The following is a 27,425-nucleotide window of genomic DNA, read 5'->3' on the forward strand; positions in this document are numbered from 1 at the left end:
CAGAGTATATTAAATGACATTATCAGTTCTGCCTGCTCTAAAAAACAACACTCTATGTTAGGCTAGAAACATAGCCGCCCAAATAAACAATACTGAGGTATTACAGATAAGACTAAGAAATAGCTCCAAAAAAAATTAATAAAAAGCAGGGTGAAAAGCAGTAGAAAACATGGCTCCGACTGGGGTTCTAGGTCCCCCCGCTAAATTTAGGTCCCCCCTAAGAACAAGGTCCCCCCAGCCTGATAAAATTTTAGGTCCCAGTATAATAGGGGAAACATTTTTGATGAATAATTTTTTTTCAATGTGAATTTTTACCATTTAGTCAATGAAAATACAAGTAAATAAACAGTAAAGTAAACTAGTAGTAACTTAACATTATACAACTTATGCACCCTTGAGTTCTTAAAATTGCCCTCTGAAATAGTGCCAAGAGGCAGTTTCCAAGATTAATTTTCCCTGACTTTTGGTTAAAAATCCACCCTTTTCCCCTGACAATTATCATGATTATTTGGAGGACCCACCATGGTTGGGTCCGACAAGAAACATTTTGAAAAGAGGAGATTCCAAGATTGGCTAAAAATCATCAAATTCAAGGCATTCTGAAAAAAAATGCCCTGACTTTTCCAGGTTTTGACTGACTTTTTCTAAAAGCAGTCCGTTTTCCAGGTTTTCCAGGTTTTCCCTGACCGCTGGGAACCCTGCAAGGATTTCCAAAGCTCTATTTACATATGTGTGCACTTCTAAGGATCAGATCACACTTCGCATGAAGACATAAAGGTTTTTTAGAGAAATTAAAAACAGTAAAGAAAAATATTTAGGAAGTGTTATTTAGCCCCCAGAGTTACATAAAATTATGCAGGTCCCCCCCAAGATAGAGCTCCCCCCGCCTGTCAGGAAAAACAAACAGCTCCCACCTCTTATATGGCAAATTTGAGGTGTAGCTCCCCCCGCTCAGGCGGGGGGGGGGGTGCGAGCCATGGAAAAACATCTTTCACAAATAGCCTGGTCTTCATTAGGACTTCTCTTTCATAAAATAACAACTAAAATAGCAAAATATTGCAAAAAAATTATAAACAAAGTGTTTTTCTTCATAAAAAGCAACCTCAAATCTTTGTTACCGTGACGTCACGGTCATTGGACTATTACCCCACCTCCCCCCTCATTTTCATCACGCTCCATCACGAAAAGTACGAAGTACCCCCCCCCCCAGCATGATGTAACTATTGAACGCTCCCTTATACCAATTGAGTAGAATGTGACCCCATTGTCCGGTAAGCAAATGTGGGTACCTTCTGGTGTATTGTCTAAAAGATCTCCGTGCATTTCAAGGGGAAATGGTGAAGTTTTTTTCAAAATTTTGGCCAGATGCACAATTTTTCTAGTGTATTACTTTAACCCTATTCAACGTAGGCTTTTAGAGGGACTTTTCCTGTACAACCCCTTAACTTTTGATCTAGTGGGTCTTTTTGGATGAAATTTGGCACACAAGGTCCTTGTCACATAAGGTAACTTTTGACAAAAGATTTTTTGATGACGTCACTTATCATGCCCAAAGTGAGCAAAAACCGAAAATTTCCTTTGTTCTTATAAATAGCTATTGTATTCTAACAAAGGCTTTAGAAAAAAGTTGCTTGAGTTTAAAATTTTTTGGTGTCGATTTTTTTATTTTGAAGCTAAGCAAAAGTTAGGAATTTGCAGAAAATTTCATGGCAAAAGTTCTACTATTTCAGGAGCTATTACCAATAATTTGACCTCCAAACAGAAACAGCCCCCTAGGCCAAATAAGGTAAATTCTTAATCCGATTAGAAGTATAAAGAACTTAAAAAACTTAAAGCCCCGTTTTTGTAGCTGATGCAATGATTTTTTTCTTACATTTTCAGATTGTAGACACGATTAAGGAGAACTATGAACGCATCTGTCAAATTGTCAATTCATGGGCAGAATCAACCTTTCAGTACACCATGATGGATGAAAGTCATTGGCCTTTTACTTTCGAAGATTATGATGCAAGACAAAAGTAAGATGTTTACGAGGAAATCGAAATCGCTGACCTGCAAGAGATAGCGAGACTCCACAAATGCGAACTGATGAGTGTTGGTGCATAGCTCGATATTGGGAGAACGGTGTTCTTCGCTAGACCGAACCTAAAGCAAGTGTTGCAGTGTGACCAATATGATTTGACTGGAGCCGCCCGCTACTGCAGTTTTCTCACTAAACCTTTGATTTTTTAATTTCATTTCAGATCTATTATGGAAGATATTCAAAGGAAAATGAAAACTGGATGTAAAAAGATCGTTCAACATTTACAAGCCATTTATGAAGTGGTCAAGATCAGTCGCACGACACCTCAATGGGTTGCTTATAAAGAATTTGTGAACTCCAAAGTCATCAATGGTCTTCGCGATTCTATATTGATTTCACTACGATACATCTATAATAGTCTAGTTGCTAAAGAACTTCAGGTAGAAAGATATTTTATTTGGGAAGAACCCATACATTTTTTTTATAAGAATAGTGTACTTTGGGTGAGCATTATTCTTATTGTTCTCTTGTTCTTTACAATATTCCTATTGTTCTAACTCCGAAATCTCTCCCTGATATTATTATACAAGTTATTCTTATAAAAAAGCTATTTTATAAGGTTCAATCGATCAGAACCCGGATAATTTTACCTTCATTGCCTCTTTTCGAGGCCTTTTCTATGTTCTTGTCAGCCTCTAGACTGCTGTCCAATATTTGACTGCCATCCGAGAGATAATAGCGAGTTTATTTATTCGAGATACATCGTGGGGGACGGTATAAAGCAAAGTTGACATGTCCTCAAACTCACCGTCCACCGTCCGCTCGACGACGGTAAAAACACCAAAATACCATCGTCTGTTTAGGTGAGCAAAGGCGATATAGAGCCGTACATCAACTATCGACTTTGATTTGTATCGATTTCACTTTTACCGTCGACCTCGATATCCTCGGATACATAAACTCGGTAATTCTTCTCCAAAAGAATAGTGATTAAAAGTTCACTTTTTTTTACATTTAGGCTGGATCCGGTAATACACAGTTCCTACAAGTGGACGTCAGTCTAGTTGGTTCAATCGTTTATTTCAAACCACCTGTAGACGGTTCTCTGGCTGAAGTGTCCATGATCGAATATTTCGATAGCTGGTTATCCGCCATATTGACAAGGACTGACTCGCTGAAAGAACTTGTAAGAGTGTTTTATCAATCTTCTTGAGATTTTGTTTTTGACCTGATATATTTCTTCAAATTGTAAGGCTTTTTATTTTTTCTTTACCCTCTATGCGACCGTAGTGCAAAGGTACAGTATTTGACTACGGTGCGCTTGGTCGTGGGTTCAATCCCCGGCCGGTTGATATCAAAGAATTCGTACTTTGTACAAAAAATTGTTAAAAGTAGTTTAGCTTTACTTTATTGAATTTTTCAAATTTGCAACATTGGTTTATCAAGAGCATTATTTTGACTAAGAAATTCGGACAAGGTGTATTTTAATTATATCCAATCCCCAATAACTCCTCAGGACTTGGTAAAAGAATTAAAGAGTTGCATCATGGAAGATCAAGATATTCAACACCTATGTGAACAGACCAAAGCTATTGTCGCTGATACCGCCTCAGAATGCAAGGTGCGTTTGTTGTTTCTTCATTTTTTGGACTTTCCCTGGAGGTCCTATAAATTAACCGATATTCTTCCGTTCGTCTGTTCGTTCGTTCGTTCGTTTATTCGTTCGTTCGTCTGTTACCAGCTTTTCTCGGGATTGACTTTTAGTCTTTTTAATTTTTTTTGCACAATGATACAAAATGGTAATACCCAAAATGTCACGGGCCCCGATGTTCGGGAAAATTCTTTTTCTGGCCTCCAGATTAAGAAATATCTCGGGATTTACCTCCTGGAAATTCTAGAATGACATTTTACCCCCTGGAACAAAGGGAGAAAACCCTTTTTAGACCCCCTGGAAAATCTTCTCGGATTACCCCCTGGAAATGCGCGTCCACCCCCTGTATGGGTATAAAATCTAATTGCCCATTGAGATACGGTTCAAGTAAAATGAAGTTGGAAATCCAGGGTTGTCAGTAAAATGAGGTTAAAATCCAGGGGGATCAGTAAAATGAGGTTGAAAATCCAAGGGGTCTGAATTTTGAACACAAAATCCCAGGTAAGTGTGTGGGAGCACAGTACTATCATGGAGGGGGGAATCAAGGGGGTTCAAAATAAAAGAAAAAGGTGGTCCTGAAAATAAATTTAACAAAATCCAGGGGATCACCTTTCCTTAAAAAGACCACAGCATTTGAAAGATTTTTCTGGATTAGCCGAATTTCAAAACATCACCTGATCTTCTTAACCTCTTTATGTTTTAGTTACAAGATAAACATGGGTTGCCAATTAAAGTCTATTCACGATAAGTGTGCACTCTTTTTTCTTTTACCTATAACTTTTGAAGGAATTCTTCAATCTTTATAAATTTGGTATCATTGGAAAGATATTAGTGAGTGAAACAATTTGGAATAAAAAAATCTTTAAAAAAATTCCAAAAATGAAGATGAAAATGAAGAAGAAAAAAATGAAGATCTTGTAGAATACTGCTATAACTTTCATTTTCACTGGAGAGATTCTTTGATCTTAGAAGATCATCACTGTGAAGAAATTTCATTAAAATATTTATTCAATATAAAGTTATGATACAAAGTTAATAAGTGATTGACCCCAAAAAACAGCAAAAAACTGCAGAAAACAGCGTTTTTAGACGTCAATCAGCTTATAACTTTGTTTGATATCTTTTGACTGAATGATTATTTTTGAGAAATTTTTTCACAGTAATAACGTTCGATAATCAAGGATTCACTTCACGGAAAATGGTAGTTATAGCACTTTTCTACAAGATCTTCATTTTTTTCTTCTTCATTTTCATCTTCATTTTTAGAATTTTTTTGAAGATTCTTTTATTTTAAATTGTTCCACTAACTAATATCTTTCCAATGATACCAAATTTATAAAGATTGAAGAATTCCTTCAAAAGTTATCGGTAAATGAAAAAAGAGTGCACACTTATCGTGAATAGACTTTGATTGCTTTTACAAAAAAAAAAACTTTTCTCGGTGCTTTATTGGTTAAATCAGTAATTCATCATTTTCATTTTGAAGGGGCGTGACATGACTAAATTTCAATTTTCATATTTCTTAAACTTTAACACAATAACTTTTAAAAGAAGGTTTTTGGGCCTCAACAAAGCCTTATAATCTTATGAAAATGTTCTTATATCCTAAAAAACGTTTATCAACTGTTAGTTCTTATCTCCGTTAGGGAACTTAACTTTCATTATAATTCTCTTTAATGTAAATGTAAGGTCATTGAAGATACGGGATTATTTTATTTTATCATTAAATCTTCCGTGGTCCAGAGGAAAAACTCAACTTTTATTGCAATGAAATTGTACGTGACCAAACGCTCTCTGAAAGCCTGACCATGTGGTCTCTTAAAATGTGATTGCTCTCATTCAATAGACCTGATTATAATGGCTTTTTTTGTTGTAGCGTGTCTTCTTGATTCTAACATTCAAAATACAAAAAAAGACATATATGGTGAAATTTCTGAATATTGCGAGTTTTTTATCGAGTCATTGGGCTCTTCCAGAAAAAAATTGTATACGTGGAGTGGAGGATATAACAATTTTCAGTGATTTACCCCTCGGACAAAGTGACTTTTGACCCCCTGGACAACGGGTTTCACCCCCGGACAAGCATCAGCTGACCCCCTGGACACCCGAAATTACCCCCAGACAGAGCAAAATTACCCCCCGGACAAGGTAAATTTTGACGATTTTTTGCTACCCCCGGACAATATATCCTCCACCCGGGATGTACGAACATTTTCTGGAAGAGCCCATTGTCAACAGTAGAAAATGTTCAGAAACAGATACAAGAAAACTTCAATTAGAAAAACAATTATTAGGAGAATAATTGCAATTCCTTAGAAGCTTTGTTCAGAGATAATGTAATCTAATATCTAGTTTTCAATGTCAATTATTAATGTTTTCTTGCTGTAAAACAGAACAATTCCAATTTTTCAAAATGGTGTAAACCAACGAAAACACACGTTCTAATCTAAGATACAAAAACACATCATAAGCATTCCCAAGTTGTTTTTGATATACTTTATTCTATTTAGGTCAAAAATTCAATTCAACCGTCATGAACCATGAAAAGCAAATTCATAAATGCTGTCCTCCATCTTGAAATTTGCTTTCCCGGCGAAATATCACATCATGATAATTTATGCATCCGCCATCTTGAAAACTGTGATGAAAAATTACTGTAAAGAAATCCTTAAAACTTCATGGATAGCCTCGTGGTTTGAGGGTTAAGACTTTAACAGAAGCTCAAAAAAGCATTGATCTTAAAAATATATCCCATTGCTTTTTTTCTAGCCATCAATGGTTCCAAAGAAACCGCTCTCTACATTTCCACAACCAGTTGTACTGCCTTCTGCTACAAAAAGTCAAATTTCTCAGCGTCTCCTTGCTCAAGTCTCATGTGGTTTTTTGTTGTCGATAAAGAGGAAAAGCAAGGGAAAGAAACGTTCATATATCCATATGTCTAGGAATATGCCCACTAAGACACCGGAAGAGATAGAAAACTTTAGGCCAGATAAAAAAACATAAAATCTTCTGTGACGATAGCAAGACGCCATCTTGAAAATGTGTTTTCAATAATATTTTGACAGTTTAATTAAAACAAGCCAGATCAACTCAGTAGGTTTAAGTATAAAAGGACCCTTTTGGAATGAATGGTTTAGTTACTGTTAACATGACATACTGAAGGGGAAGAAATAATTCAAGTTTTTTATTCCTAATAAACTTTTGGATTTATATGCGACTTTTTAACCATGGCTTTTATAAACAACAGCTCTGGACACACTGGACAATACGAATTTCAATCGGAAATACAAATCGGGATTTACATCCAAAAAGCTGAGACATTTCTATTCGAATATGTTTTTCCAGTCATTTTATCGTTAAGCTCGTTGTGGAATCTGCTTATTATTATATACTTCACAAAAATCAATATCAAGAGAATTCGAAAGATGAGTCCATACCACTTCTTATTAGTCCAATTAGCAGTTGCGGATTTTTTGGTCTGTTCTGGAATGACATTTATGGATCACTATAAACGCAAGCCTGCTTGGGAACTTGGAGTGATTGGTTGTCGATTTTTTACCGTTTTTCAAGGTGTTTGCCCAATGGCCTCCTTCTGGTTGCTTGTGTTGCTGTCCTATGCAAGGTATCGAAGTATTACCCAACCGCTGAAACAAAGAATAAATAAAACTAAATTTAGTTTGGCTTGTATTCTAATTTGGTTCTTAACTATTGCTTTGTCATCCTATCTAATATTTAATACGACATTGAATACAAGAAGAACTGGTAAAACTACATGTGCTTTTATCATTTCTGAAAGTTCACTTCTCATATTTAATGGCTTTAGGTTAATTCTAGACTGTATTTTACCTATAACACTAGTGCTGTCTTTCTATTGGAAAATTAAGAATGGAATGGCCGTTGATAATGCTATGAATGTTTTTGCAAGCACCAATCAAAGCCGGCAACGCAATCAAGCAGCACTAAGAACGATCGAAAGCCTAGTGATTTTATTCATCGTATCTGTGGTACCAGGACGCTTGATTCATATTCTATCTTCAATTCTCAAATATTATAATGAAGTAACTCAGCCGTTGTTCTCACAGACTTTAGAGAATTATACTGACATATTGAAGGTCGTTTCAGATTTCTTTCTTTTCTTAAATCATACGTTGAATATTTTCATTTACGCCAAAATCATGCCTGGTTTTCGAAGGTTTTTACTGACAGTTTTTACACTTGGATTGTATAGCAGACGAAATATAATCACTTGAACTTTAAATATTTTCATTTACGCCAAAATCATGCCTGGTTTTCGAAGGTTTTTACTGACAGTTTTTACTCTCTTGGATTGTATAGCAGACGAAATATAATCACTTGAACTTTGAATATTTTCATTTACGTCAAAATCATGCCTGGTTTTTGAAGGTTTTTACTGACAGTTTTTACACTTGGATTGTATAGCAGACGAAATATAATCACTTGAACTTTGAATATTTTCATTTACGCCAAAATCATGCCTGGTTTTCGAAGGTTTTTACTGACAGTTTTTACACTTGGATTGTATAGCAGACGAAATATAATCACTTGAACTTTGAATATTTTCATTTACGCCAAAATCATGCCTGGTTTTCGAAGGTTTTTACTGACAGTTTTTACACTTGGATTGTATAGCAGACGAAATATAATCACTTGAACTTTGAATATTTTCATTTATGTTAAAATCATGTTTGATTTTCGAAGGTTTTTATTGACAGTTTTTACTCTTCGAAAGTATAGCAGACGAAATGTAATCACTTGAACTTTAAATATTTTCATTTACGCCAAAATCATGCTTGATTTTCGAAGGTTTTTACTGACAGTTTTTACACTTGGATTGTATAGCAGACGAAATGTAATCACTTGAACTTTAAGTGTTTTCATTTACGCCAAATTCATGCCTGGTTTTCGAAGGTTTTTATTGACAGTTTTTACTCTTAGAAAGTATAGCAGACGAAATATAATCACTTGAACTTTAAATGTTTTCATTTACGCCAAATTCATGCCTGGTTTTCGAAGGTTTTTATTTACAGTTTTTACTCTTCGAAAGTATAGCAGACGAAATGTAATCACTTGAACTTTAAATATTTTCATTTACGCCAAAATCATGCCTGGTTTTCGAAGGTTTTTACTGACAGTTTTTACACTTCGAATGTATAGCAGACGAAATATAATCGCTTGAACTTTGAATGTTTTCATTTACGCCAAAATCATGCCTGGTTTTCGAAGGTTTTTATTGACAGTTTTTACACTTGGAATGTATAGCAGACGAAATATAATCACTTGAATTTTAAATGTTTTCATTTACGCCAAAATCATGCCTGGTTTTCGAAGGTTTTTATTGACAGTTTTTACTCTTCGAAAGTATAGCAGACGAAATGTAATCACTTGAACTTTAAATGTTTTCATTTACGCCAAATTCATGCCTGGTTTTCGAAGATAGTTTTTTCTAGTTTTTACACTTCGAATGTATAGTGGCTGATAGTGGACGAAATGTAATCACTTGAATTTTGAATTTTTTCTTTTATGTAAAATCATGGTATCTGGAAACTTTTTCTCGATCGGGAAACAAAAATATGCTTTGTGTTCAAAAATTATATTTCCCGTTCGGGGACGATGAAAAGTTCTTGACCAAAACGGGAAACAGAAAAGTGGTGAGATTTTCAATCTGGAAACCGTTTCCTTTTCGGGTTATTTTCACCTTCCCGTTCGGAAATATTTCCCGTTAAGGCAATAGTTGCCTTTTTCATGTAGTGGTACCGACTGCCGGAGGTCCTATACAAATTAACCGATACTCGTCCGTCCGTCAGTTCGTCTGTTTGTCTGTTACCAGCTTTTCACGGGATTGGCTCATAAATTTTTCTATTTTTTTTTGCACAATCATGCAAAATAGCAATGCGCAAAAAGTGACGGAGTCCGATTCTCGAAATAAAATGCCTAAAAATAGAATTTCTTAGATTTTGTGCAACATTTTTTTTTTCATTAGTTTTTACTTTATTTTTTTGCATAAGGACAAAGGGAAAGGTTCTCTAAAATAGATTTAAGTCTTTTTTCCCGGAAAATTTTATTTGGTCTGAAAAATCAGATCTTCCAATTTAAGGCGATTCCCTTTTGACATTTTTAGGGAAAATTTGCATTTTCCGACATTGGCTTGGTATTTTTTTGCACAATGCTGTAAAATGGCAAAGCCCAAAATCTGAGGGACCTCAATATTCAAAAGAAAATTTCATTGGGACAAATTTGGGCCTCATAATGTGACTTCCAACTATTCCATTAGATTTTGTTGAGTTATCTTCCCAGGAAAGGATTGTTTATGTTTAAATGCCCAAATCTTATCATGGTTTGGTTTCCAAACCGTGAAATATGTAGGCTGCTGGCACCCACTAACGGATTCGCACTCCTTATATACTACCATTGGTTCTCAACTTCAGTTGAGCTAGAATCTGACAATGTCTGTATCTCCGTCCGAAAACTTTGGGGCAGCCTGGAGACTTCCAAAATATTGTTCGATTTGGTTGAAACTTTGCACACTTGTTCCTTGGGTGAATATCTGGGGGTGTTTTTTTCATTTTTCAAAAATTTTGATTTTTGGGGCCTGGGGACGAGTTTTTCGCCAAAACGAGGCTAAAACTTGGGGCAGCCTGGAACCAACCACAAAAAGTTTTCTTTTCTCCGAAGTAATTTATTTTGAAAGGCTCTGAGGACGAGGACACTTTGGACACTATTCTAAAGACACTACACGCTTTTTTTTATAAGAATACACTTTATACATAAATGCTTTATAAGAATGTCCATGATGAAAATGGCCAAAAAATTAAGAATATGGTAAGAATATCACCATCATGGAATTTAGCAACTGAACCTAAGAATGCCATTTTTAATGCAAGAATACCATTTTTAATGCATTTTAACCTGTATATTGCCAATTTCGATATTAACCTAAGAATACCGTAAGAATATTTTTGGATGATTTTCGCCAAAAAGTTAAGAATATCCATGATGAAATGAAAAAACACCATTCTTATAAAAAAAGGGTGTATTTTAACGTATATAAGAAAATGTAAAATGAAGATAAAAACAATCCCAGGTATTCACCCTTTGCTACCTTAATACTAAATATTTGAAATGTTACAATTGGACTTTCGAATAACAAAATATCTGCAGTTGAGCCCAGTGCGGTGCGTTCATTCGACTATTTTGTAGAGTTCTTCGATTCACACTATGAAATACAGTTGACGCTCTCTAATTCGATCTTCAAGGGGAATTCGATTTTCATCGAATAAGGGAGCTTATCGAATAAGGGAGCATCGTTTATGAGAGTTTCTAGTTGACGGGGTTTTTAAATTTCATCGAATAAGGGAGCCTATCAGTTAGAGAGCGTCGACTGTATGGAGCTCCTTTACCTCCAAAATATCGGAAAGCCAGCGTAAAAAAAAGGTTTTTGAATGTTTTCAAGTTTAAGTATCTATATATTATACTATTATCTTTCTTTCTAGAAATAGAAAAGTAGATCTGCTAAACATGTTGCTTTTTCTTTTCTTTCTAAGCGTTGCTTTTCTTTTTACAGAAATTGACAGCACTATTCTCAGATTATGCATTCTTATGGACACAAGACATCAATACAGTGTTCAAAGAATTTCTTGCCGGTAACCTTCGTTGTCGACCACAAGCTTCGGATGCGAATGATGGAGAATCAATAGAGATGGCTGATGGTCGAGATACCAGAGCTTCAATGCAGTCGAGGAGTTCATCTGTTAAATTTATAACTAAAGATATCAGGTTGGGTATTTTTGGTACCTGTATTTTAGATAACCTGTCTAGTGGCTCTACAATGTAGTATAACAGAAAGCTAGAAGAGAATCTTTCTATGGCAAAAAGACTCACGATTGAATTCGGCGCTTTCCGTTTTTTTCACGTTGCACATTTCTTTTAAAATCTTGCAGTAGATGCTACTTTCAATCTAGCATTTGTACAATGATATCACAATCACAATCACACAGGGCGTGCGCCTAATTTAGGAAATAATTATGACTTGCGTAGGAGGTTCATTTCTAACCTTCGGCTTTATAGTTATTAGTAATCTGATCTACACTTTTTTCTCAAAAATGAAGCTTTTTTGAAAGCGAATCTTTTCGAATTTCTTCATAACTTTATGAACACTTAACCCTTTCAGTCCCACGCGACCGCACTGCGGTCCCTTTGGACCCGTCGTTTTTTCCCAGAGGACTGCATAGCGGTCCCTGATTTATTTTCTAAATTGTGATGTTTTGGCGCGAAATAAAGAGATGTCTTTAAAGAGCTTTCAAAGAAGATAGGATAGCGCGTCGTGTGCAAAAGACCGCGTAAAAAAAGCTTGTTCGAGTAAAAAGTTTTGTTTACAAAAGTATTTACCAAAATTTTTGCAAGCAAAATCTGTAAGGCCGAAAATGGGATTTTTTACAACTTCTATCAATCATTATGATTTTTCTATGAGGGCTAAAACAATTCTTTTTTCAGTTAGTAGATACTGTTGTGCTAAACATTTATCAGAAGAATGAATGGGTTTAAACCATTTTTTCATAAAAAAATTACCATTGAATGGCAAAAAATTGCTGTTTTCAATTTTTTTTTGCCTTTCTCTGGTCACGTGACACGCTGATGACGTCATTTTGCTAATTTTTTTCTATCAAAATGATCCTCATACTATAAGTGAAAAAGGGTGAAAACTTGAGAGGAATAGGTTAAGTGATTCCAGAGATATTGAAGCATGAGTAAATGAATAGATTAAGTGATTCCAGAGATATTGAAGCATGAGTAAATGCATTCAAAAACTCGTTTTACGACTCTGGGAAAGTAGCTGTGAAAACTCTGGGACTGAAAGGGTTAAAGCGAATTTAAAGTATGATAGCTCAAAATTTAAGTAAGCCTTTCCTCTTTCTGATGGTGAAAAGTTTAGATTTATAAACATGTTTTATTTTTCTCACAATCTTTATTCAGACTTGTTTTTTTCTGAAACACCCAGTAGATTAAAAAGCTTCCTAAGTCGAAATCTAACTTTTTGGAAGTTCTAATAACTTATTCAGGTTGATTTCGAAATTCAAACTGTATTTCAATTTTGGTTATCTTTCACTATTCGTTCAGTATGACAGGGTCACGGAAATCACACTCAGCCAACACTACTTCATCTGGCGTGACAAGTGGCATCACACGATTACGAGATAAACGCTTTTTGAAGAGCGCACAAAATAAAGGGAAGGAACAACCCAACATTGACGATTTCGACCACGAGATCTCTGTCTTTAAGGTTTGTTGGTTTTATTGTTATTTTATTTGTGTTGTTTCCACTCTTAGAAATGATTTTTTTTGGTTTGATAATAATCCTTTGTTAGCGGGAAAAACAACCGGGCTATCTAAGGACAAGTAAAAATAGAAAAGCGTTTTTTGGACCTACCCCGGTGGAGGTCCTATAAATTAACCTGTGTTAGATCGTTCGTCCGTTCGTTCGTTCGTTCGTCTGTTACCAACTTTTCTCAGGATTGAATCATAGGAATCTTTTGATTTTTGGTACAAAGGTGCAAAATGGTAGTGGCCAAAATGTGACGGAGCCCGATTATCGAAAAAAAATTTTTTTGTGCCAATTTGGGCCAAAAACGGCTAAAAAACGGGTTTTTTAGACTTTGTGAAAAATTGGGTCATTAATTTTTTCTGATTTTTTGTATGAAAGTAGGGTACCATCATAGGTAAAAGATGGCTCAAGCAGATTTTTGCAAAAAAATTCTGTTGGCTCAAAAAACGCATGTTTATCTATAAGAATCACTATTAATAAGCATACATCAATGTTCTTAGTCAAATTACTCAATTTTTTTATGAGATAGATGTTTTTTTTGCTCATGAGGGCTTACTTTTAGAGATTATGTGTGTTTAGACATGAAATTTTGGTTGCTTAGCGTGTTTTTATAGAAAAACTGGCCAAATTCGATATTTTTTTATAAGCACATTATCAATTACTTAGGTATTAGCTTTTCTCGAGATTGGCTCTTTCATTCTTTATGATTTTTTGCACAAAGATGCATAACTTTAAACCCTTAAATGTGACGGAGCCCGATTTTCGAAAAAAAATGTTTTTGGGCAAATTTGTTTTTTGGACTTTGTGAAACATTTGATCATTATTTTTTTCTGATTCTTTTACATGAAAGTAGGTAAAAGATGGCTCAAGCAGTTTTTGTAAAAAAAGAATTTTTCAGCTAAAAAAACGCATCTTTATTTATAAGAATCACTATTAATAAAAGCATACATCAATGTTTTTAGCCAAATTACTCAATTTTTTAATGAAAAAGATGTTTTTTTTTGCTCACGAAGATTATTTCAAGAGCATGAGATTTTGGTTTCTAAACGTTTTTTTTATAAGAAACAAACGACTAATTTTAATAGATCGTCACTATTTGTGTTCTGAATGATTGTTTAACGGTCATGCTCACATAGATATCTATTATATTTGTTAAATGCATAACCAGGTAGGTCCATAAAAGTATCACTTGTTATTTTACTTTTTATTGTGACAGTTGGTAGTAAAGAAATTATAAATTTACGACCACAGTCGTGGGTGACCCGAAGTTGTCTACCTAACGATTACACCTAGCACCATTCCTTTCATTGGATTTTTTTAACTTAAACTTCTCTTTAAGACCATATTCAGACGTTACGGTTCCGGATCGTTTCGAAACAAAACGGTTCCGAAACAAGTATAAACGTCAAAGTTCGAAACATAAAAAAAGAAAGCGTTACAAAGCAAAATGGATCGAAACAGTTTTGCTTTAATTAACCCTTAGGTATGCCCTGTTAGGGGTTGAACCTACAACCTTGCAGTGAAGCTGAATGCTCTAACTTTGTGTTTTACAATCGCTTATAGCCAGTTGGATGAATAAAAGTTATCATTTGTTTCTTTTGTTAGGAAGCGAAGGAGGAAGTGGGTCGAGCAGATATTGCTCACAGTATTGGTTGGGTACGAATCAACATGCAACCTATAAAAGAAACTATTGAAACCTATGCATCGAAATGGCTTTACACCTACACCAAATATCTTTCTGATCAGGTAAAAAAAGGTTTAAATATTTTAGTTTCTTTTAGTTGACCCACGCCGATTTAGTATTTTTAGGGGCCAGTTAAGAATGATGATGACGTTTCCAGGTTCTAACCCATATTCCCAACCAACAGTTCTGTAGACATAAAAGCAAAACACGACCTATTTTTAAGCAGTGAGGTTATTCGACCTCGCAGACCTATCAGCTTGTCTCGTTCTTCTCATTCTTGTTATTCTTCATATTGGGCCAAGACCCCCCCCCCAACGAAGGGTAACGCCCTTGATCAACATATTATAATATACTCATTCCCGATGTTCTGAAACCCTACCATCCCTCTGGATTGGGTGGTTAGATAATACGAGAATTGTAGGATAATTTACTGCAGGGATCACAGTAGAGTAGACAGGAGGGGCGCAAAATTTGTGTAGGAGAGCAGATTTTTATAACGCTGCAATTATCTATTCATAATATAAAAAGAAAATTTACTGTTTCATAAAAATCTGCTCTCTTACACTGATTTTGCGCCCCCTTGTCTACGCTACTGGATCATGATGCACAGCACAACAAAAGAAACAAATGTTGAATAGCTGATTATTATTTTGTGTTCCAGGTCCATCTGATGTTGAATTCACTAGACTCGTTCTTGAAACGAACTGAACCAGGAATCGAGGCTATAACTGGCGAAGAAAGTGACGTTGCATCCTTCATGAAATTAATGAGGATTTTTAATGAGGTCAGTTTTAGTATCAGGTTGTTGCAATTATATTAAAAGGTGTAGTAATATGGTGGGAATCGGACTCAACTCCTATTCTGAAGCAAGTTTTGGCTTAGATGATCGTTCACTGCTTCGATATAAGAGAAGGTACCTTCCCCGAGTCGATACGCCGGATCTTTGGTTTACTTGCTTCCAACAGGCAAGAAAAAAGAGATTTTTTTAAAACGTTTAATATTTTGACTTTTTATTGGTATAAATCAATCGTAAAAGGGGTTACGCACGGAGAACGAGTCTCGTGTTCGCAAAGCGAAAGGGATTCTATAGATCCCTCAAGCCCACTAGTTGTGTAAGATGAGTTGAAGGCTATCAATCCGCTGCTCAAAAGAATATCATACTTTTTTTTCGAAAATCCCAGATCTCAAAGAAATTCCGAAAATCTAAAATTCCATAAATCTAAAAATTACAACTTCAAACGGATCAAAACTCAAAATACTGCGAATGTTGTGATGATGACGTTATTTTGGCCCTAAATGCCGTCACCAGAAATTTTACGAGACGAGCCTTTTTATTTGGCCAGTGTAACATAAATCTATTTACAGAAAGTTAAAGGAAGCAAAAATTCCCGAGTTAAAAAAGGAAAAATAACTCGGATAGTTGAAGGAAGCACAATTTCCCGATTTAGAAAATCAAAAATAACTCGGAAAGCTAAAGGAAGCAAAAATTCCAGTTAAAAAGTTAAAAAATGAAAAATATCTTCCGGGTTTCTATAATTTCGAATGTTTTTGTTCGAAAATCTTGTTAGATTCGAATGTTAGATTCGAACAAAAAGATTCGACAAATTCCCACCAAAATTATGCACATCAAAATAAAGAAAAATTTTTTCGATCCAGAACCAGAAGCTTCAAAATAAATGCAGCACCTTTTTCAGAGATGTGAAATTATTATACATTATACCAAGGAATTGATTATACACAGAAAAAGAAGATGTATTGTATTTTTTCGATTGAGAAGAAATTCTTCATCATTGCGTTTCTCTATCAGATTAACACACTTTTCAATGTTTTTGTTTCGATGCTGGGTGAAACAACATTTTTGCAACAAAAACTAATTGGGGAACTTCTCGACTTTAATTCAACTATCGTCAAGCTGTAAACGTGTCGAATTTTGGAAGTAAAAAGTGTTGATTGTTGAAGAATTGATGCTGAAAAGTCAACACAGTTTTGTGGAGGATTGGGAGAGACTCGAGAGACCTTTTACAAAAATCTCTCGTTACCTGCTTTAAATCAAAGACATTGAATTTCCCTTGTTTTGTTATGGAAAATATTCGTGACAAGTATTAAAGAATTTCAAAATTTTATACATTCATTGATAAAAAAAATTGTTTGGTTTTCACGAACGAAAGTGCCGAAAGATGAATTTATTTTTATATTTCATCAGATTTAATTTCACTGACTTTTTGGAAAGAATAGAATAAGTGCTCATCAAAAAATAGTTTTATTTTTACGTTTTCCCACTTTTTATTCCGCGAGTTCAGTTCTTTTCGGCTGTTTTGTTTTGATTTTCTCACGCTGCTTATCCAAATGTTAGCTAATTTCTATTTAAAGTCGTCCTAAAGCCTCGTAACACCCCTGTCTGATTGCATTCTCGATAAATTTTCCGATCCAATGAGGGGTTAGCCATTTCAGAACTCCTTTCCAATCTCGAGTTATCGCATTTTTTTGTTTTGATGACGTCATCAACTGAAAATGGCTAAAAATCCAGGCAAATTTGAAAGTCCTACTCAAGCCTTATAAACCCTCCCATCTCATTCCCCATAAAATTCCCGATAGAATGAGGGCTCAATGACCTCCTAATTCCTTTCCAATCTCGAGTTATCGCGCCTTTTTTGTTTTGATGACGTCATCAGCTGAATGAAAATGGCTAAAAATTCAGCCAAATTTTAAAGTCCTACTCAAGCCTTATAAACCCTTTCATCTCATTCCCCATAAAATTCCCGATAAAATGAGGGGTCAACGACCTCTCCACTCTTCTTCAAACTCGAGATATCGCATTTTGAAGTTTTTCCCAAACCCGTGACGTCATTGGGTCCCTTTACCCCTAATGTTATTAACGGTCAATTCGCGAATTTTGGAATTTTTGCGGTCAACAGGTACTTTGTACCCAAAGGGTCCCAAAAAAACAAAAAACGTCAATTTTTTCCAAGGGAAAGTGGGTTTTTAAATTTGCGAAAGATTGACACTGCAACGATTTCTTAAAAAATGCTGATTTTCACGAAATTTTCAAAGTTGAAACATTCCAGAGGCTAAACATGTTGGAATATAGCGGCTAGACGAAAAAAATCGTGAAAAAAAACTGAATTTCCATTTTTAGTACCCGCATATCATTGAAATTTTGTAAATTTTGCTTACGCGCATGCGTTTGCCAAAAGAGTAATTACGGACCCGAAAGTATTATTTCCGACTGAAAATAACAGTGTTAAATTAATAATCAGAGACATGTGAACGCAAATACAATTTGCAAAAGCTTTACATTTTCCAGGTCAATCGCCAACAATCAGAACTAGACAACAACTTCATCAAAATGAAGGATATGCTGGAAGTGTTGGATAAATACAATCAAAAGTTACCAGCTAAAACACAAGCATTCTATGAAGCAGCCCCTGTCAGGTAATCTTTTTGTAGTTTAAGCTATTTATGTATTATCCCAGAGGGACTGATCCCATTACACCACTTATCAAGCCTGCAAAGGTGTAGCATAATTGCAAAAACAACTGCAAAAATATTGTTCTAAAAATTCAATTTAAATTTGGCACTTACACCCGGTAATTCATATGAAACATTCACAAACAGGCACAACAGCTATTTAGCAAACAAGGAAAATAAAGCAATTTACCGACGAAATTAGGAACTCAAGGTTTTCTTTAAAAAATGTTACGGTAGTTTTTACTTTCAGTACAGTAAAGTCTCCATAACTCGAATCCTTATCTCAAACAAGTTTTGAAGCGTTTCTATAATGCATTACAAACTTGTCTCCATAAAAAATTTGAGTTACGGAGGTACGTGTTCGAGTTATAGAGACTCCCTTGTCCTATAAAGATGATGATTGTGATTTTTCCTTTATAGATGGAACAATTTGAAAATGAAAGTCAGTCAAGCAAAGAAGAAGTTAGGACCAAGGATACAAGCCAAACACAAAGATGTTGCTGAGGTAAAATAATCAAGCTTTATATGCCTTATCGGGGAAAAAATGTCGGGGGAAAGTGACGAAAATTTTGAGGGGGTTACAAAATTTTTCCCCGACGAAATTTATCACCGACATTTTTATCACCCGATCAAAACTTGTACCCGATTTTTTTATCCCCGACTAAAACTTTTACTCGATTTTTTTCCCCAAATCAAAATTCAAATCCAAACGCCTTTATTAACTAAAATTAGTGCTTTAAACGTCGAATTACAAGATCTATTTTCGAGCTAGAGAGAAGGAAACCGTTTCATTTGGACAATTTAGTCGGGTAGAAGTTACTAAATTGTAAATTTGATCGGGGAAAAGTGACGAAAATGCCTCTAGGTGACGAAATTTTTCCCCGACTAATTAAAACAACGACTACCCCCCCCCAATAAGGTACAACTTTTACGCTTCCTTCAAGTGATTTTTTCTGTTATCTGGCACCCAGATGCAGAAGTTTTCATCCCACACGCTCTGAAGCTCCAAAGGTCAGGAGATTTTTCAAGATCTGGTTTAGATTACGGAATTTGCAGGAGGCCTGGACCCCAGCTCTCGGGGCTTGGCGGGTCGAACAAAAATATTTTAAGGTATAAGTGATAGGAAATTGGCCCGCTCCCTTAGAGCTTTAGCGTGGGCGGCAGCCAATGCGTTATTGGAATATCGATGATATATTTTCTACAACTGAAACTAAAACTTTTAGAATTTACTTAAAAAGATAGCTCAAACAAATGATAGCTCAAACAAATGATCTGGTCATTAATATTGTACGTCTCTTATCTAATTGTACAAGTGTTATTTATTTCATGGTGATTACTAACGTTCCACTTACCTTCTCCTATAAACAATGCTATCTTGGAGTAGAACGTTGTTTTTTAGTTTAAAACAATAGTAGCAATATTGGTCAGTCATTCGTTGAAATAGTCAAGTTGCAATAAGATCAAATAAACTGCTACGTTAAGTTAACCGCTGGAGGAGGAGCTACTCTTATTGATCCATACCAAATACCCCCTCAGTTGTCCTAACTGGTCAGTCGCTTGACAAACGAATTTCCCTTTAGGTTCTATCTCAATTCAAGACACAATGCCAAGAGTTACGATACGAAATCGAAGATTCGAATGTATACAGTCGTTCGATTGAAATGTCAATGGCCTACACACTGATTGACCAGTTTGGTAAAGAAGTAGAATTATTGGAGGCTGAATCACAGGTATTTATACTCCACACCTATCTTTTCCGTTAAGGTTTTTGGCACAAAATACATTAACTCGTTTTATTTTAATGATTATAAATTTTATAGCAGGCCTAAATAAACTAAATTTCACAAAAATGGTGTGCACATTACACACTTATATGATCTCTCAAGTTTAATTCAAAGAAGGATAAAGTAAGGCTGAATCAGACATGTACTTTTTCTCCAGTTACATCGACCATACCCGCTTAAATTTACGATATCGAGTTTTTGGAGAGCCTTCGAATAGCACGTTTCGTCAGATGAAAACTTCTATCGTCATTTTTCACCGACAAGTTTCCCCTTTAAGGGTAAAATAGAATAGGTTTTTATTTCAACGAAAGTGAATGCCTTCTACGTTTATTAATCTAACAAGACGACTTAAAGTCGAAAATTTCGCATAATATTAGAACATCAACGACGAAAACGCGTGAAACGTGACTCTTGCAGCATTATGCATTATTTTGAATGAAGCGTTACACAAAATATAGAGAATGTATTGTACACACAGGTCATAGATACCCTGTTTTTTTTTATGAAAAATCTCAATCCATTAAAAAAAAAGATTCCTTAAATAATGCGACTAAAGAATTCCATTCTATAAAGCGTAAACAAAATCTTTCAATTCAGAATAATTCAGAGAACTGCAATATATTTGAGAAAAATAATTTTAAATTTTTTTGAAAATGAAGAAGAAAAAATGAACTTTTCATTCTTTGATGGCCAGAAACCTCATTTTGTGCTTTGAAGGAACTTGGGATAAAGACTTTCACTTGCGCAAAGTTTATATAAACTTCTTTCTATAAACAGTAGAATTTATCTAAAATTGAGAAAAATATCTAGTCAGAAAAATCTGCTGTATACTATCTTCGCTTTCTGATAATGATGGCCCACCACTTTCAAAATCATTGGACTTTTCCAGAAAAAAATTGAATATGGAGGGGGGTGAAGGATATAACATCTTTTGGAAATTTACCCCCCCCTTGGACATTGTGACTTTTTGATCCCCCGGACAGCAGGTCTAACCCCCCCCCCAGCCCCGGACAAGCATCAGTTGACCCCATCGAGAGCAAGTTTACCCCCCCCCAGGACAAGGAAAATTTTGTAGATTGTTCACTACCCCCCCTCCGGACACTATATCCTCCACCCCCATGTACGGGCATTTTCTGGAAGAGCCCATTAAAGGCAAAAAGCAGTTGAGTAGTTGAGCTCCAGCTTCTGGACTAGAAAAGGGCAGGGTAAAAACTAGCCAACTAGCCAAAAGAAATAATACTCCTTGAGATTAAACTTTGACTCCTTTATAACTGCTTTAAACTGCATCTCATTAAACAAACCCTCCCAAATCTCTTGCCTTTTATCCCCTGAAAAATATATAGGGGAAAGATTCCAGAAAAGTAACAAGAATCTAAGTGCGGAAATGGGAATTTTTTACAAACAATGGTGCCATGATTCAAAATGAAATTCCTAATTAGCAAAAGGTGTATCAAGATCGGTGAAGTTTGATTGAAGCTCGTTTAGTTTGATTTATTACTTTGTTGTCCATTCTTTTTACATTCCAACGGCTTATTAGCAGACACCCACGCTAAAGCTTAAAGAGCGAGCCAATATCTATCATTCCATCGGGGAAGAAAAGCTGGAACTTTTACTAACCAAACTCATCGAACACCAATCAAACTTCATCGGATAAAAAACTGTCATCATTAACGAGGGACCAATGTACATTGTGCGGTGGTGTACGGTGCGGTGGGGCTGGATCTAAATGTCCTTTGTACGGCGGTGAAAATAGGTTAATTTTAAATCTGCTGTACACCCCACCGTACCCACCGTAAATCACCGTACAATGTACGGCAAGTGTCTAGGCAGGGTCGTTTCGATTATACAAAAATGATTGCTGAATTTCAATTGACATGATCTCTAAGAAATAATTGCTAAAACTGACTGTTTGTCACAACTACTGGTTTCACTATTAACACAAAAAATTTATACAGCAGCAGCATGTTTCCAAGTTTCAAAAGTATGTGCAACTGTGCAATCAAGCAGCCATTAAAAAGTGCTCACGATGAATGTTTACAAAGGCTTGGTTCCACTTCTTGCACTAGCGTATTTTATTTATTTAGAAAAGCCCTGTTTTTTATCACTTTTTATCTTTGTGAGTGAGTCCACCTCTAGAATATTGGCCGTAGTACGCCCCCAGCCAAACGCCCACGCCATAATTTGCGCCTCAAAAATTTTCTCGATACATACATAGAAAGACAATCGTAATACTTTCGCTATGCTAAATTAATAAAAGTTTTCGAGCTCTTTGTCTTACCCCCGCCTTTTCCCTTAGAAATTGATTGATTGATTCTAAGTATTTAAATGCAACACTATTCTTTTTCCTACGAACAGTTACAAATATTTCGTATTAGAGTACAATAGTAATAATAAAATGAAAGTAAAATTAAGTATAAAAGAAAAGAAAATATGAACCTTGCCTGATCATAAAATCAAAATCTTATATTACAACAGAAATTCGTGAATTAAAAATTTGATTATTATTGTCAGATAACATTACATTTGATTTCGGAATTAGCTGAGACAGAGAGTACGAATATATTGAAGCCGTCGCCTTTGCAAAAAATACATTTTTCGATCGTACAACTATCAGTGCATAGGATAGCGCGGCCAGTACCATCTCCGGCAATTATTTTAAATATCCCACTTCCTTTTCCCTCGCAAAGAGAGTCTTCACAACCGTCTTGTCCTCTTGCGAATGCTCCCAGCAAATTTGGAGTTTTAACTTGTGCTGCCAAATATGGTGCTGAAATTATAGGTAGATGAAAAGAATAATTAAAAGCCAGCTCTAGTTTATACGGTCCTGCCTATTTTAATACTTAGAGTAGGCAAAACTTGTCACAAAAAAGTTGCCTAAAGTTTGCAGTTAGAATCTCTGCTTCATAGAGTTTATGCATTGACATCCAAAAAAAATCATCATTGACTTTAGATGGCCTATGTTCTATGTTCTATGGTCTATGTTCTGCCCGCTTTAATTAGTCAGCCAACAGCTGATTATTCAAATAGGCTTTTTCCCCATCATCATCAGACCAAAATCGAAAAAAACATGTTACCCCGATATGCTCATTACGTAAGCCGTGTTTCCCCGATTTCTAAAGTTTATATCCGATCGGGTTAAGTTTTAGTGTACTTTTAGCGTGTGTTGTTTTTAGAAAACAGATGTGGTGTTTCAAGATGGCGGTTTAAACTGCTCAGTGTTTTCAGTGTAAATGCAGGAAGTAAAATGCATGTTGCAAGCTTCAATTTCTGTCATATCTTTTTTATAATGACTTTGAAACTTGGCAAATCAAACACATGATTTTCATCAAGGGGATTCTTTTTTATATTTGTTGAAGGTTTAGCAATTTGCTCAAGTTTTTGTTATTTTTAAGAATTTCTGCTTTTTGCATAAATAAATAAACATATTTTTCCTGTTTGCCTCTAGCTGTAGGTGAAATTGATCATGTTATAATGTTATTGGAATATGACAAGCCGTATATGTATAAAAGTTGCGAAGCGTTCCAGAGCCTCCTCGATTCGCAAGTTGCAAGCAAAACATTTTAATGACATACAACACTGTCTGACTGTATATTCAACGACGCGGCATTTGTGCAGTTTTCCTCTACATTTGCTGCAGTCTTTCCGAATATCCTATCATTTGCAAATTTTTTATAGTCCCTCTCTGTAAAAATGACAACTGTAGATTATCTCTCATTGAGAAAAATGAAGCTTCAACCGTTCTATTTTTCATTTTCTAGAATAAATAGCAAAAAAGTTTAAAGAAACAACAATATAAGAAGATGAAAACACTAAACACACTCAGGGCATTTTGAACTTAGAAAATAAAAACAAACTGTACCCTTCTAATTATAAAGGTTGGTGAGTCCAGTCAAAACACAGATTTGATCTGTAGCATCACGCTTCACCTTTACAAAAAGGAGGATATCATAAAATGAACCAAAGAAAATTTCATAATTTCAAAAAAGTCATTTTGGCATTATCATACAGTAATATAACTAATAAGTTAAAAAAAAGAAACAAAACCAGGACAAAGCAATTCCAAATTCATACTTTCCAACAGATTGCAAGGAGGGAAAAATATCTTATGGGAAACATTTTGTAATCTAAAAGAATGCCCAAAGTGGAAGAAAACTTCAAGTTGCCAACAAAAGTTTTCCATATTAGACGTCAAACATGGAAGAAAATTTCCAAATTGACAAAAAAAGCTTTCCACATTTAAAACACAAATACCAAGTTCAAGACAGAAGTTTCCACATTTGAAAAAGAATGCCAACAAAAATGAGAAAAGAGACTTTTTAATCTAATGTTTCCAGACCATCTAAAAAAGAAAGAAAAATAACTATTAAAAAGCAACAAAATGAAGAACGACAAACCCTAACTACCGTAAGTTGGTCTAATGTCGACATCCGTCTTCTAATGTCGACATCCTTCTTCTAATTTCGACATCCTTCTTTATGGATAGGAATATATAATAAGAAGGTCGAAATCACTGATAGACTAAAGATTTTTCCTCTCATCGTGCTAATCAAAGTCAATCAGTGATTCCGACCTTCCTCAGTTTCTATTGTTCCTATCTCTAAAGAAGGGTGCCGAAATTAGAAGACGGATTTCGACATTAGACCAACTTACTGTATCAAAGAACGACATATCACACATCGCCATCCACAACCACACAGATTCATTATTCATCATTGTTTATCACGGGAATTAACTACCGTTAGATTGGGTAACTTGCTTGCATCAGTGGAGGATAACATGCATAGCCCTCAAATGAAAGACCTGGCTAGTCATTAAAATACAAAGTTAAATCAAAACAAAAATTGTAGAGTAAAGATGTGCGAGCGGAGCTGCGTAGTTGTATTTTAAAGACCAGTTCAGCAGATCATTCATTTGAGGGCTATGCATGTTAGCCTCCACTGATGCAAGTTACCCAATCTCACGGTACATGTGGTTTAAAAGAACGCAAAACTATGCATGCGTATAAGTCTCTATTAGGGTGAGCTGTAAAGATTAAATGAATTAACTCTCATATAAGCAACAAAAGTTTTTCACATTTAAACAAATAAATGTGGAGGAAAATTTTTATAATTGACAACAAAAAATTTTCCATGTTTTAAAGGCTTGTCAAAAGTGTGTTGACAACAAAGGTTTTCCACGTTCAAAATGCACAAAGAAAATTTCAAAGTACTGTAAGAAGTTGTGCAGAATCTGGGTTCTGGGTTCACCTCTCGATTCAGCCGGTTTACCAGATGAGTTCACCTCCGTTCTTCTTGGTTCTCCTGGTTCACCTTTTTCTAATTCAGTTAAGTCAATATTAGAGAAGAAGAAGATTTTGATCTAAGGTTGAGTGAAAACTAACCTAAGTCAGTGAAAATTACAAAATTGTCCTTTTTTTGCAAGAAATTGGCATCTCTCATTCCAACCGTCAAAATGGAAACAAAACATTCGATTCAGGAAAGAATGATAAGTACACTACAACATAAGCCATTTCTTGTGACAATCATACAAAAATCTTGATCCAATTCAACTCATTAATAGCATGAACACCAAAGACAACAAAGTAAAAGAGAATAGCAACAACCTTAAGGTTCCATGTTTGTTTTGATTTTTGAAAAAGCATAATGGCATCACTTTCGCTTTGCAATAAATTCAAATAATATCAATTTACTATAACGGAGGTAATTTGTTTTATCATTTCCCGGGATGTTCTTCGTGTTTGTTATCTCCTAAACATTGGCGTCACGGGTTACGGAGGGTTTACTCGTTCTTCGTATCATTCTGACGTATACATCAAATTTGATATGACGGAGGTAGCTTGAGTTACCATTTCGGTGAATATCCTTCGTATTTTATCTCCTTTATATTTTGGTATCGCGCAACTCGGAGATTCGAAACGTTTTTCCCATCTCCTGCCTTATAGAGAGTTGAAAGGAATGGATAGTTAAAGGTACGCACACACGATAGCAAAACTGCTTCGCTCATGTACATTCGCTTCGCAATAAAGTATAAAAAAGTACAGCTACTGTCTAAATTTGATAAAGACAGGATGCAATCATGTTTTTGGACTTGGACGTATTTGCCAGCATGGATTTCGTGTAAAGTATAACGTGCAACTGAAACGTTTTTGACACATTGGTTTAAGGGTACTTACAAAGATTGTTTGATTTTCAGTTGGTGTAAAGTAATAATTCCAGCTCGGCGTGAATGACTCAATAATTCATTGATTTTTAGCTTTCATTTTGGCTAAATTTGCTTTTGCTCGCTTACGCTTGCGTCAATTTATTAATTATGTTGGCGCATGCACCTCTTTTCCCATCTTGCACCCTTATTAAAAATTGAATGTTGGTACAAAAGAAATTTTGCTTGGCGTGAGGCTTGCTGTACGGAAAAATATCTTCGACGCGAGATTTTGTGGAATCCATACTGCACTGGCGTGTTTGGCTACAACAACAAGAGGGAGACAATCAAAAATATGTCCTGTTCGCGCCGGCTGTTTGCGTCGGCCAACCAATCCAACCAACTTGGCAGACAAAAATGCTGGAGGAGTCAGAAAATTGTCAGAATTTTTCATCAAGCGAGCGAATAAATATTAAAAACTAAACTTTGAAACCATTTTCCTAAACAAACATCCATGTTAGAGAATGGGTGGACCCGTCCACTTGAAACACTATTTTACCATAATTTCATCACCAATCATTAGTCAAATAAATTACTTTGATGCTGTTAAAAGACAATACAGATCCACAAGTCCATTATTTTAAAGTTTATAATGTCAATTTTTTTTCTCTACATTTTCTGTCTGATTTTTACTTTTTTGCTTATTTATATCAAAAATAAAAAAATAAATTTTTATACAAATTATCATGATATAATATGAACACTACGTGTACTGTAATCTTTTAGAAGGGTTTGTCCATATAGGGGTGTCCATAAAGGGTACCTCCTTCTAAAATACAGTTTCTGTTGAAATTTTATAGAGACTGAACTACTTTTCGCAAGTTTTTTGAGGCAAATTGTTTTTTGGAGTATGTGACTAGCTTAATTGTTAATGGCAGCCAGTTACAATTTCTAGAGTGTGAATTTCTAGTAGGAGCACCTGAAGAATTGTGACAAAGTGTTATTAGAATTGGTCAGGTATAGACCTTTTTTTTAAAGAGGCAGCCATGTTGAATAATTATGTACTCCAGCAAAAAAACATGATACAGCCATGCATAATACTGTATCGTGATATTTTAAAAATTATTGTTTGTGTTTGCTTGGTTATTGTAAACTGCTACTGGCATAAATTTAATGAATATTATTCAAAAAGAAAACTACTTGTATTTATAAATGTAAATGATTCGTCTATTGATTTTTTTGAAAATCTTTGTACAGGTTTATAACAGGACATATCTAAAATTTTGTAATTTGTAATTTGTCCTAATTTTTTACTTTATCTCAAAAATGTTAAAAGT

The 27,425-nt window shown here is 35.1% G+C and overlaps 1 protein-coding gene across 1 annotated transcript in view; it reads left to right on the forward strand.

Moving 5' to 3' along the window:
* Positions 1-1,881: 1,881 nt before the first annotated feature.
* The window catches only part of LOC136818363 (uncharacterized), a gene marked incomplete at both ends in the record, with an annotated part of 35,343 nt that continues 9,799 nt past the window's right edge, over positions 1,882-27,425 (forward strand). The window contains 11 exons of the mRNA XM_067074698.1: positions 1,882-2,018; positions 2,244-2,463; positions 3,042-3,209; positions 3,540-3,644; positions 11,257-11,468; positions 12,810-12,972; positions 14,620-14,760; positions 15,360-15,482; positions 18,003-18,130; positions 18,587-18,671; positions 19,747-19,896. Of these exons, the coding sequence (XP_066930799.1) occupies positions 1,882-2,018; positions 2,244-2,463; positions 3,042-3,209; positions 3,540-3,644; positions 11,257-11,468; positions 12,810-12,972; positions 14,620-14,760; positions 15,360-15,482; positions 18,003-18,130; positions 18,587-18,671; positions 19,747-19,896 (1,632 nt within the window). The remainder of the gene's footprint in view (positions 2,019-2,243; positions 2,464-3,041; positions 3,210-3,539; positions 3,645-11,256; positions 11,469-12,809; positions 12,973-14,619; positions 14,761-15,359; positions 15,483-18,002; positions 18,131-18,586; positions 18,672-19,746; positions 19,897-27,425) is intronic.

This window comes from Clytia hemisphaerica, unplaced genomic scaffold (assembly GCF_902728285.1).
Source record: "Clytia hemisphaerica strain Z4C2 unplaced genomic scaffold, Clytia hemisphaerica genome assembly, whole genome shotgun sequence".
NCBI lineage: Eukaryota > Metazoa > Cnidaria > Hydrozoa > Leptothecata > Clytiidae > Clytia > Clytia hemisphaerica.